Here is a 13,810-nt window from a genome sequence, read left to right as displayed (position 1 = left end):
GGCCAAGATTTCATATTTGGAATTAATTTGGCACACAGCTGTTCGTATTAAGTAGACCAGTCTCAGAATCGTCAAGTGGCTAATTTTCCAAGTAGAAATAACTTATGTCCATGGACTTTTGCTTCTACTGAGCACTCTAGGTTCTTAAAGAGATGGGGAGTGAGAGAGGCTGTCATGGCATCTTCACGGACACAGGTGTACAAGAAGAACAAGGAGAGGCACTTTGATGAAGAGGAGCACGGCAGATAAGTAATCCTGATGAGGCTGTGAGGTGGCAAAGGCCTCCAGCAGTTGGAGACCACAGCACGCAACCAGAAGATCAAAAGGCCTAAATCCACGCAATGCGCATGGGTGTGCACGCTGACTACGTTGTCTGCGCTGCGCAGCAGTGCGAGTGGGTGCTATGGAGATCATGCGCTCACTAGTTTCCTACTGAAGGTGAAAAGCAAAGGTTGAGAGTGGCTGCACAGCTTTCCCACGATCATGGAGCTCAAACTCAGATCAAAGCGCTTTATGTGAACCGACTCCTTTAGAAAAACCATACCCCGGTGAAGATCAGAAAGCTCGGCTCAAAACTGAGACGAGCCAGGCAAGTTCGGATCCCACACAGTTAGGATGCAGAGTGTAAAGGAGAACCTCTCTCGAAAATCATGGAGGCTTTCTGAACCATCCCAACAACGTTCTTCTCCCCTCCCTGTGCCAGATGGACTATCAAATATTCCTGCTTTTCTTTTTCTTTTTCCCCCCAGAGAGGGGTTTCCTATACAGCCCAGCCTAGTCTTGGGCCTAGGATTTTTCTGACCTCTGTCTTCCAAGTGTTGGGATTGCAGGGGCACCATGGTGCAGTGGACTCCAGCTGGCATTAGTGCTCTCCGCCTCTGATGCTATCTACCAGTTACCATTCATGAAAAACCATTAAATGTGGTCACAGCTTTTAAACGGTTTGGTGAGACATGTTCTCTCTTACTGGGCCCATCTGGGCTTTATGTATGAAAATCCAATCTCTTTATCTCACACAATGCCAGGACAGGATATGATAACATCGGATGACCAGGTCCACCCACTGGTCAGGACCTCTTGCATGCAACTAGATTCAAATAAGAATCATAATATACACCCTTCCCCCCCCCCACAGAGAGAGAGACTTTTTGAAACAAGGCCTCTCTATATTATGCTGCTCTGTAACTCTGGATGTAATGGAACTCACTCTGGAGACCAGGCTGGCCTGGAACTCACAGAGATCTGCCCGCCTCTGCTTCCTGAGTGCTGGGATTAATGGCGTGTGCCACTATGCCTGGCTGCTCCTTTATATTTAGTATCTGTTATAAGAACCAGGTACAAATTTGGGAGCTTTCACACATGCGTCTCATTTAATCCCCTGTAGTATTAGGAAAATCCGGAATTATCCCCGTTCGACAGCCATGGAAAATGAAACAGGGAGGTGATATTTAAGATAAAATATTACTGTGTTACGTATTTGTAGTCCTGTGCACTGAATCCAGACTTTCATTCCCTCATTTAAGAAAGCCATCTAGAGCCAGGTGGTTGTGGTGCATGCCTTTAATCCCAGCACTTGTAAGACAGAGAGAGGCAGGTGGATCTCTGTGAGTTCGAGGCCAGCCTGGTCCACAAAGCAAGTTCTAGGACAGCCAGGCTGTTACACAGAGAAACCCTGTCTTGAAAAACCAAAACCCGAAAAAGACAGAAAAGAAAAAAAGAAACAAAGCAATCTAGACCAGCCAAAAATGAAAGAGAACCAGAAAACTAGTTAATAGACAAAATAATGAAAGTTTGTCTATCCATTTCCTTCCCTCCGTCTCTCTCTCTCTCTCTCTCTCTCTCTCTCTCTCTCTCTCTCTCTCTCTCTCTCTCTCTCGTATATGTGGGGGGTGAGGGTGTAGTATAACAGGAAACTCAAGATGACTTTGTTTCCTATCAACAGATCTCCATGAATCGACTGACGGATATTCATGACATGCTTCTCTAATGTAACCTGTAAGGAGACATAACTAGGCTTCATCTTCTCTGTAGGTCAACACCAAGCTAGGCTTTTACATGGTCCCATAAAATGACTGCCAGTAGATGAGGCATCACCAAGCCACAGACCACAGCCCCTTTTCACACACCCGCAGACACGGAGCAGGTAAGCAGTGCTTGCCACAGACAGAGACAGAGCATTAAAACTTGCTATTTCAAGGAGACTGCACAATGTACTCTTGCTTGCTTCTGAGGCACTATGGATATCTCTGAAGGAAGTGCCACACCTATTAAAGGGTAGGGTTATGGCATTTCCAATGCAAAGACCCTCCTGGGTCAGAAAGTGGCGTGAACAAGTCAAGGCCTTGGGTGTTAGGACCTTCTCTTTCTCCCCCGTGGTGTGCACAACTCAGGGCGCTCTCCCCAGGTGAGGAAAGACGCTTGCAGGCTGGTGTGAGCACGAAGGGCCTGGAGTATGGTTATAAACTGCCAACCTGGAGATTATTTCTTGCCATTTCTTTTTAAAGTATCTTTGCAGTAGAATAAAAAAAAATTTGTAATGGCAGGCTTACTTTTAGAATTTTATAATCTCCAAGTGTTAACAAAGAGAATAACAGTTCGCTGAGATAGCTCTATTGCTGTTTGCTTGTTTATTTGTTTTGGTCCTTGTCTACTTTCTGGCAAATGCAAGTGTATTTCCAACAGATTTTTTTTTCTTCCACCTCCCCTAGATTTTGTAGGGTGAAAAAACCAGACAGGGTCATGCATGAATGGAAGAGGATAATGGGTATTCAACAGTTTTGCTAACTGAATTTCTAAGAAGAAACAGATTTATTTATGTAAAAGTATTGCACATTCTAGAGGATATTGTTTTAAAGGACACCATGAAAACTGCTAGTTAGAAAGCTAGAGAGTAATCCTTTAACATCAGATTAAACAAATTCAAAGAGCTTGGCTCTGAGCGTGGAAACAGACTCGTCAAACAGCTCAGTTTTCAAAATTCTACTTTGGTTCTAGTTTAAACCTTTTTTTTCCAAAGTAATCAATTATTAACAAATTGATTATCCTTTTCCCTAACCATGGTTCATAGGAATCTGAGAGACTGTTTCAACTCTTAACAATTGTACTGGAATTTGTTCTTCGTAGAAAATGGAAGGTTAATGATTTTTGTCATATTGAGACTAAGACTTCACAATTGCTACAGTTGGCCTTTGTTGAGTTGGGTTTTTTCCCTCCTCTCGGCCTTTTGAGGTATTCAGAATAGGTGACAATAGCTTGCAGTTGAGAACATATGTAGGGAGACCCCTGTGGCTTATTGGGGACAGTTGCTTCATGCTGGTTGGGTGTTTGGAAAAAAAATACACCCAGAGTTCTTTTATGTTCTGATAGTTAATGAATGCATGAATGTCAAAATGGGCCAATGGCCCATTCAGGGGGCAAAGCCTTTGCAGCCCCCTTCTATAAGAACACATCCTGAGATGCAAAATACATTTGCTTAACAAATTAAAATAATGAGATAATTCAATTAGCTTCTTTTTTAAGAAAGAAAGAAAAAAAGAGTACATCAGGGATTATTGTACTACAAGAACAGGTCACACCACACAAAAGGGGACAGGCCAGTTTGAAATAATGTTAAAGAGACTGATAATGGAAGAATGTGCATTGAATCCCACACGTGGAAAGCAATTTACATGAAATAATAATTTAGGCCACATCGATTTGCAGTGAGTTCCAGCCGACATTTCACTTTGAATGTTGAAATTCATTAAATGACAGAGAAATATACCAGGATATCCCTATTTGCAAGAACTCCCTCATGCCTGTTAGTGTATGTAAGAAAAGAGGTCTAAATTAACATGTCGCTAGTTAGGGGGCTCTATTCTTGTTTTCTGAGCTCAGAATTACAGTGGAGTAAATCTTTCAGCTCATTAAGATCAGAAAGTAAAAGTTTTACAAGGACCATCCTCATCAAAGTTACCGGGGCCTCTTTGCTACAGTGGGGGTGACGTGTGGATGGAGAGAGAAAACATTTTCAAAACGAAAGGCAGAGAGAATTTCTCTGAGATCCAAGGGAGGTGCAGAAAAGGCCTGGAGGGGAACAGAAAGAGAGATGGGAGACAAAGCCCGTGGGAGGAAGCCATGAAAAAGGGCAATTTCTGAGAGAAGGCCATGGAGAGGAGAAAAGGCAAGCACTCAGCGACAAGTGAAAAGAGGAAGGAAATGGCAGGATGACTGTGGGCTGGGGCTGGGGGCATTGCTCTGCCTATAGGCCTTGGGTGGTACACAGATGCAGAGGTACAGACGAGAGACCTATGGATGCTGTGACATAGCTCTCTCATTTGAGAAATGGACCAAAGAAGAATCCAGGGAACTTAATGGGCTAAACTGGCCATCAGACAGACCAGGGGAAAAGGGAGGTTGAAATCATGTACTCCTGATTCCAAGTCTCTCTCTCTCTCTCTCTCTCTCTCTCTCTCTCTCTTTCTAAGCATTCAATAAAATTGTTAGTGGTGTAGAGAGTTCTGCGCAAAGTCTTGTGTGTATTTAACTAGGTAAACATTCTCGTGCGGCAAGGACGGTGAGTTTGTAGCACTGTTGACAGACAGGTGCCAAGGAATCATGAGCAGGTGACCGCAGTGTATAATAAGACAATGGATCCATGACAGGTCAAGGCAAGAAATCCAAAGAGAGCTCTTGATGGCTCACCAAGAGGTTTGTTCAGAGCTGCAGCAGAGACCCTTCCATATTCAGAAAGACTGGGACAGCTGGTGGCTGTCCAGACAGGGGAGCAAAGCAGCCCTTGGCTTCTCCCTAGCCCCATCACCGCCATCACCGCCATCACCACCTTGACTTTGAGCAGACCAATGGCAGACATTCTGAGGTCTCCATTAAAGATAAGACCTGAGCAAAGTCACCTCCTTCACAGGTGGAAAGAACAGGAACTGGTGACTCAGACAGCTGGGTTTGACCATCTAGATTCTGCTTCTTAGTCTGAGTTCAAAGTAGCCACATTCTCCAAGGTAGGAGCGTTCTGGCACCTTGGTTTTCCTGGCATGGCTGAAAATGCATGCACACAGATGCTTGGTTGCAAGGCAACCATTTCAACCGAGAACACAATCACTGTAAGGGAACCCAGAGGAAGCAAACCAACTAGCCGAACTGGTCAGGAGGAAGCAGTTTGCCTGTTGAGCATCTCCAGCTACTTAAACCACCAAACCTCGGGGTAAAAACAAGGAAACCCTCCCCTCACACTCACTCGACTTCGAAATTAAAACCATTTTACAGGTTAGCCAGTCTCCAGCTGAGGTGATGTAGCAATGAACAGCTGTGAAGTCATTTTGATAATGACGAGAATAATAAGCACATGGCAAGGTTGAGGGCTTTGCCGTTGCAGCTTCAGTGCTCCTGAATAGATAAAAGTGATTAAATACTCCTGATTATCCCTGACCAATATGTAATGGATTTACAGCCCTTTCAATTAGTCAGTATTTGCTTAGGACTCATTATTTTGTCTTTGGTTAAGTAATCAGCCCAGAGACGCATGTTCCATCTAATTCCTCTGAGCCAAGTCAGTGTAGGGCCCTGACCTTTGAAATAGCCATAGCTGCAAGGCAAGAATAACCACTACCAAGGCAGCCTCGTTGGTACCTCCAGCTGATCTGGTCACCGCAGGCCAGATCAATTCACCTCGGTTTGGCCTTAACGTCCTCACATCCAAATGTCGGATTTAGAAACATGAATCCACTGCTTCTTCCTCCCTACTGTCATATCCCACCCCTTGCCCTCCGTCCCTCTGTGAGAAGAGCAGACCAGCAGCCAGCATCATAAATAAGAGTAGAAACTTGTGCTGGACTCACAGCACTGTGGCTAATTCCTTCAGCATGATTACACACAAGCTGGATCAGCGCAGGAGACCTTCAGCTTTCAATGAGCTACTTACTCTGCTCTTAAGCTACAGTGTACATAGAATGGCCTGGAAAACAATGTAGGACAAGACGCATCCTCGGAAAGTTCCCAAGGGTTTCCAAACAGATAGTAAAATATAAGCATGCATGGTTTCTCTATAAAAAAAAAAATGTCTTGTCACTTTCCGTCATGAGAGCCTTTGAGTCAACAGTATATACTGACACATAAAACTGGCTGCAAACACGGGGATATAAATTGTCGCTTTAAGGCCATTGCCCATGTTAATCTTTCCCACAAGTGAAAAGGGTTAGCTTTTAAGATAATGGACTTGAACAGCTAAAACAGAATCTTTCATTTCAACCTTACAAACAAAGGCACTAGAGTACCTATAACCCTTTGCTGTATTGGATACACACACACACACATGCACACACACACTCACACACATGCACACACACACACATGCACACACACACTCACATACACGCACACACACATTCACACACACACTCACGCACACTCATGCACACACACTCACACGCACACTCACACACACTCACACACACACCACACACACACACACACACACACACACACACACGCACATATGTATGCCATATTATCAGACCACCTCCATGAGATGAGCCTGGGCATGCATGTGGCAAGCTTTGCTCATGGAGGGGACAGCGATGGTTAGCAGGAGAATCAGCAATGCTAACAAATTCATGAGCGCCTTACAGCTCTCTCCTTTGGTTGAAGCTGCATCGTCTGAAGTTGCTCATATCTTGTAGTACAGTAAACATCGACATATGTTATTGAAAGTCTCAGGCCATTCTGAACAAGGTCCATTGCTGACCTCTTAAGACAAAATGCTGTTCCTTTCTAGAGGGTGCTGTTTGGATGGTAATGGGTGACAAAATTATGCCGGCTACTGGTCACCAGAGTCCAAGGAACTGTGAGCAGGCAACCTTGTTTTTAAAGAAAATGAAACAGAAGAACAGAACTCAAACTGAAACCAAAACCAACCGTGTGTGAGAGACCATGTGACGTGCAAAAACTTCGCAAAATGACAAACAAAGTTTTCGTTATTTTAAATATCTTGTGTCTCAACTTACTGTGAGATGCTGGAACAGCCACGCTCTCATGATATTTGTCGCGACTTTGGGGAAGATGCCTCGTTTCTTCTGGCGTTTTTTGTCCTTGTCTGGATCGTCATCATCACCTGTGCCAGGTGAAGCTACACTGTTGTCTAACCCATCACCTAACAGGAAGGAATGAAGAGCCATTAGAGCGAGCAGAGGGAGGGTGCCAACAACAATGCCAGCCCTAATGACGAGCTCAGCTAAGCTCGCTGAAAGAAATCCATTAAGGGGGTATATTCCCTTTCATTAAAGTATAATTGGAGACACAAATATGTAAAAGACAAAATTAAGCCAGGCCTCTTCAAATGTTAATTTTGTGTGTCTCCCTCTCGCCCATATCATTAATTCAATTATAATTGTGTACTTGACACAGCGCAGTAGCTCTTTGTCAATTATGGAACCCAGTGTGGGCAAACCGCTATGAGAAAGCCCATTTGGTAGAAATACATCCCCGTGCCCATCGTGAGCACAGACTGCCCGGTAATCAAGTTAAATGTTCTGTAGTCTATATACCCTGGGCTGCCCACGTAGGTGACAGTAGCGGAGTCACTGTTGATCGCTCAGAACGCACTGCCTGTTCGGCCCCTCCCAGAACTGTCACCTCCCAAACTCGTGCACTCTGCGCACTCCTCCCGTGACCCAGAGCGCCACATTTGCATGACATGAAAACTTTTAAGCTCTCGGCACTGCTGATCATTATCGTGAAGGGGGCAGACAAAAAGACACACATCAAGGTAGGGTGCTCACTTACTCAGAACTTCCTAAGCCACATCTTTCTCTTCTGTGCTTTTCTCTGGCATTAATTGTGCATTAGCAAAAATCATTTACTTTTAACAGTCAGAGTTATTTTTTCTTGCCCTCTGGCAAAAATGCCTTGAAAGCCTGCCTGGAGGGCATCTAAATTATGTATCTGAAAAACTCTTCTGGCAAGGCATTGCAGGACCCCTACTTTCTTAAAATTCATACGAGCACGTCTTCCTGTTTTTGGGAAGGCATCAATCAAGGGTAGCAATATATGCCATATCCCTACATTAATATTTGAACTAATAACTTTTAAAAAAAGGAAAGAAACAAGATCCGACTTGTGGCATAATCAAATGCAAAATAAATGAAGAATACGGGGACAGCAGTGGGGCTTTAGAGATGGCTGTGTTTCCCTTGCACATCATTAGCCTGGAGCCACACGAAAGAGGAAAACAGAGAAGCGGAGAGTTTATGCTCCCTGCTGGTGTTTAAGAAGCTGGGGTCCTGGAAGGACATCTGGGAATTGCGCTGAGATGGGTTTTTTTGTAATTTAAGAATAGACATTCATTAGCAGTAAATGCCATAAATCCCACGCTAAGTAAAAACCTTGTCCAAGAAAGCCTAAAACAATAAACTCTATGCTCAATGTAGCCTGAGCTGGGCACTCTGTAGCTGCCCAAGGAATGCAGCAGATCCACCAGCAAATCCCCAGCCCCGCTCCCTCCTCCCAAATGGTGTTTTCCCCAGACTTCCTGCCCACTGGGGCACTGGCCTTAGAACTTCTGGGTCTGCCTGTGGCCTTTCTGGTACCTGTTCCTTTAGCTCTCTCGTGGACAAAAAAAAAAAATCTCAACCTTCTTTGACCAGAGAAGCAGAAAAACCACAGCAAAGAGCTGGCAGATTAATTTTATTGACATTTCCATTTTCACTGCAATGCGATCCCCTCCATCACATGGAAGGGATGACCCTCACTATTTACAGACTGACAGGCCACTTCGTTACAGCCACCCTGCCCCAAGGCAAAGCAGCTCCCTTCCATCTGCCCAAACACTAGAGCATGACCCCAAAGTTGCTGTTCTCTTTTTCTTTGCCTTCTGTTATGATAAAAGAGAGAGAGACAGACACATACACACACACCACTCACACACATACATACACTCACAGAAATAGAAACAGAGACAGAGAGATGGGGGTGGGGATACAATACACACACACACACACACACACACACACACACAGTCCAACAGTCAAAGAAAGAATAGGTGGGCAGGGAAAGAAAAATCCTTTGGCTTTTGAATACTGGATATATAGAATCTAGTCTCTATCTGTTGACCTTCCCTGCACACACATGTACATCTATCTGGGAGTTGCATATATACCCGCATGCGCTCACACATGCACACACACACCACACATACATGCATGCATGTATGCACTCGCGCACATGCACACACATGCACGCACCTGCACATGCACACGCATACATGCACACGCCCAAGCCTGCATGGGGACGTGTGCACACAGTTTCCACCGTGCCAAGGAACTGCTGCAAGGCAAATTCTCACCCACACTAATGGCTTCTGACGGCTCCTTGGCAACCCCAGCATTTTCACCTGGGTGGAAGTGCTCTCCGAAATACAGATACTGGGGCGATGTCATCAGCTGTTCATGTGACACAGATGGAGAGTGGCTATTAGGAGGCAGGCAGTGGGCCTTGGGGATCTGAGGTGCTGTTCTGTAGCCTGAGGCAATTTTGAAAAGCAGTACCCAGAGATGAGGGGGAAAAAATTCACATTGCAAGTCCAAGTTTGAAGTCAGTCGGTCTGTCTGTCTCCACACTGTGGATAGAGATATCTTTGTCTCTTACTGTGGGATCTCTGTAGCTCTCTGAATGCACGTTTCAGATTATGTATGGAATAAGTCTTCCTTCACTGTCTTCCAAATAGAAAAACACGCTCTGTAAACAATGCCTGTGTGTATATATTTCTTCCTAAGCACATATGGTTTCTGTGTATATGTTTAAGCTAAAATTGTCAGGATTTTGTTAAAATCTCATTTAGCTTTCTTTGATAGATTTTTGAATACACTTATTGCAAGAGGTTAATGGCTTAATTGAAGGAAGTTCAACGAAAAAAGGCATTTGTCTTTTGAACCCAATCAATGACCTTACAAAAATGAGAGGCAGTGACTCCATGGTGCATTTTCTCTTGTTTAAAATGAAAGGGGGCTGATAACACTCTCAGACTATATGATTCACTATGTTTAGCTCCAGAAAAAAAATGTAACTAGCATGAGCATCCTTTGATGACTGACTTAAATTGGATAAAGAGAAGCATTACATGAATTTTAATGGAAAGCAGTCCATTTTGTGAAAATGTTATGAAATATTTGAATTTAGAATGGTATCATAAATAATTATAAACAAAAACATGTCTGATTTTATATTAATAGCTAGATACTCAATAGGATTTTCAAATTAAGTTTCATACATGTATATGGATAATAGACTTTTAATACTAGTGTTTACATCTCTACAAAAAGAGGGATTTTTCTTTCCCAGATACAACAATAATTGCCATCATTTTTTTTTCAATGAACTATGAACCAAGTCTAGCACCAAGTTCTAACAACAACATAAAGAAAACGTCTGAAAGGCCACTGTGTTTTCTGAGCCTAAACAAAACTTCGGCAGGTGCTGTTGGAACTAAGCTGCTGGTGACCCTGGATATTGTTTTCTTGTTTCCGGGCTGTGTGGAACAGGGTTATTGGTGTTAGCATGTGGAGTCATTGAGTTAATGTGCTAGAGGGCGTGCATACACTAGCACCATGTGTGTACTAAAGGAGGCAGCAACACTGAAAGTACAGACATCAACCCCTGAAGTTATGACTCAGTACTGGAGAAGCCTTGAGAAAAAGAATTGCTTCTCCCTCATTTGTGCCCTACCTAGATTCATAACCTTCACAATATGGCTGTTGGAAGTGTCAATTGCCGAAGGGCTAGCTCAAAGGCTTTGTCCTCTTCCTGACAATGGTCACACTGGGGAGCTGCACCCACAGCATATCTAAAGCCTGTTCTTGGTAGCTGGTAGATTGTTTGCATGTACACACTCACTTCCAAACATGCCAGCAATGGCATTCCTTGGGAGAGAGAGAGAGACCTTAGTGCTCCCAGGGCCTATGTGGGTGACCGTACTACTACCAGAGTCCCATCTCTGACAATAAAGAAATAAAGAAATGCAGAGTTTGTTTCCTTTTGAAGATTGCTAATCCTTTGACCAAGGTAGAGATCTACGTTTTGGACAAGATTTTCAAATGATGTGTATGCCGGTGAAATGTGACATGTGTAAACATAAGAAGATGGTCTCCAGGCCAGTGAGCACATAGACAGCAGGTATACTAGAGCATGGGAGACTAATGAAGGTGTGGACTTGAAGGCTTCATCCCAGACTCAGTACATCAAAATATCCAGGGCCCAGGACTATGCATTTTAAATGAGTCTTGGGATTTGCTTATGCACAAAGATTGGCACTGGTACTTTATGCATGTGTGTGTGTGTGTGTGTGTGTGTGTGTGTGCGTGTGTGTGTGGTCGGAGAACTACTTGTGGGAGTCAGAGCTCTCCTTCTACCCACATGGTCTCCAGGTTGTTGGCCTAGCTGGTAACTTCCTTTACCCACCCAGCCATCTCAATGGCCCAACGCTTTCTTTCTTAAAATCAATTCAGTCACTTCAGTGTGTGTGTGTGTGTGTGTGTGTGTGTGTGTGTGTGCGCGCACGCGCGCGCGTTCGTGCAAGGGTATGCATACACAAGGGCACATGAGGAGCAGAGGAGAACTTTAGATGTCCTGTTCTATTACTCCCTGCCTCATTCTGTTAAGACGAGGTCTCCCACGGAACCTGAAGCTAGTCTGATGGCTAACAAGTCCCACTAACCCTCCTGCTTTTGCCCTCCACAGTGCAGCAGCCCAGGCACCCATGGCCACACCCAGCTTTTCTGAGGCTGCTCCAAATCCTCACTGAGGTTCACAGGCATGCCCAGCAGGCGTTCCCGCTCACTGAGCCATCCGCTACATTTCTAAGACAGGGCCATTCATGGCCTCTGGAGCTCACCGAATTGGTGAATGGCTGGCCAACAAGCCAGGGGGACATAGTGTCTCTGCTTTCTACTTCGCCAGCAGTGAGACGCAGGCATGTGTTCATCCTTTTTATGTGGGTGCTAGGAATGCAAACTCAAGTCTTCATATTTGTCCAGCAGGCACTTGACTGGGAGAAATCGTCTCACCTCAGTGACACCAGTCCTTTACTTCAATAACCTGACTTGAAACTAAATGTACCCCAGGAAGAGTACTCTACTATTCCATACTTAGGGGAGTGGCATGTTGAGTGATTATGATTGTCCCATCTGGCCTTCTGGAGAGATTAGAGCAGGTCCCTAGACTGTTCCCATGATTACCCCATGTTCACGTTAAATAGGACTGGAATACTGGCTCCTGAAATAAAGTTCAGCAGCTTCGGACTCAGCTAAGAAGCAGGCAGAATCTCAGATCCACCGAAGACCTAGTGACTAGGCAAGGCTAGGTGTGGGGCCCATCAGTCTCAGCACTAATAAGCCATGCAGGTGGTTCTGATGCCCACTTCAAGCAGCACAGCTCTGAGAATATCCCCTTAGGCTGCTATCCTTGTTGTTGTCTGGAGGCCTGCTCTAATCTCTGCATCCTTCTGCTGTTTTAAGACTCTGAAGTATTGTGAGAACTCTCTGGCTGGATTTACATTCACGCTCTAAAGGAAATCCCGCATTCTTTCCTGAGCTGAGCCGAGCAGTCTCGGGGCACAGGCACTGTTCTGATGGGTAGCTACAAAGGCACCTGCCTCAACAAGTGATGCTGGCCGCTGAGTGGCAGGATGCGGAACCCCAAGGCGCCCGGAATATTCTGGAAATGCAAAAGTCCCTATCCATAGATATGTATTCAGCAAATCAAGCCAGACACGAGCACATTGTGAGAGGACCCTCAGATGACCCTACATACGAAAATGCCATCCCTAAAACCCTTGGCCATAAAAACCACTCAAGCAAAGGACACACTTCCCCTCATTGGCATACCGTGCTGTTCCTTTTAGCTCAAAGTCAGTACCTACCTAGACATCCGTTGAAAAGTTTGGAGTAAAGATATAATAAAAAACAGTGATGATGTGTTAGAATGTGTCTAATAGCACAAAAATGGAGAATTCTTCTTGCCTCCTTTCCCCATGCCCTAAAAAACAAACTTATTTTCAGAGGACACTGAAACCACGAGGCTGTCTCATTGCCCAAGCTCTCTGCCTTCAAGGATGAACCAGAATCCAGGCTTAGCTTCTCCAAGTCCACCCAGCTACCACAGGCTCCCTCAGAAGCCCATGAACTAACCATTACTTCCCTAAACATTATTTTGTCTGAACCCTCTTATTAACCCACATTGAAGAAGGCCCAAGGCTACAAGAAAAGGCCTAAATCCTGGGAAAGTGTTAATTTTAGGGTACAACACCTGAAACTTTGTGAGCGCTGGTCCGGGTTGGCCACAAATACAAATGGGCACACTTTTCTTCACAAGTCTGCCAGGGCATGAGAGGGCTTCACATACAATCAGTGTAGAACTGGAATTTTTGTGATTAAGCTTTCAGAGCCAAGTCGAGACCCTGACAAGGTCAGGCACCACTGATCTGGTAGCCAGAGACACTACCCACTGATAAATGGTTGATGGATAATATAGATAGAGAGACAGATAAATAGAAAACACTACCTTCCAACCATCTCACTTCTAGCACTTAGATGTGTTCATAACATGCAGGTGCTGGTGTATGATATCTGTGACTATAAACAGGTATATAGGCGTGTGGGGGGCTTTATAAAATACTTATAAAGCAATGCAATTTGTATAAAAGATGAACTGTTTTGGGGGTAGTAAGCACAGACCCTTGTAGGTGCGCACACACACATTTACCCAGTCCTTAAACATTTCTATTCAACATGCATTTTTTTTTGTGTGTGTGTGTTGGTATTCCTGT

At 44.5% G+C, this 13,810-nt stretch overlaps 1 protein-coding gene across 1 annotated transcript in view; it reads right to left on the bottom strand.

Annotated features, from left to right (window-relative positions):
• Meis2 (Meis homeobox 2) overlaps positions 1-13,810 on the bottom strand; it is a 203,889-nt gene that overhangs the window by 138,128 nt on the left and 51,951 nt on the right. Inside the window, exon 4 of the mRNA XM_038331389.2 lies at positions 6,999-7,144. Within this exon, the coding sequence (XP_038187317.2) occupies positions 6,999-7,144 (146 nt within the window). The remainder of the gene's footprint in view (positions 1-6,998; positions 7,145-13,810) is intronic.

This window comes from Arvicola amphibius, chromosome 5 (assembly GCF_903992535.2).
Source record: "Arvicola amphibius chromosome 5, mArvAmp1.2, whole genome shotgun sequence".
Lineage (NCBI taxonomy): Eukaryota > Metazoa > Chordata > Mammalia > Rodentia > Cricetidae > Arvicola > Arvicola amphibius.
Note: the sequence above shows the minus strand (reverse complement) of the source record. Positions and strands in the feature narration are given on the sequence as shown.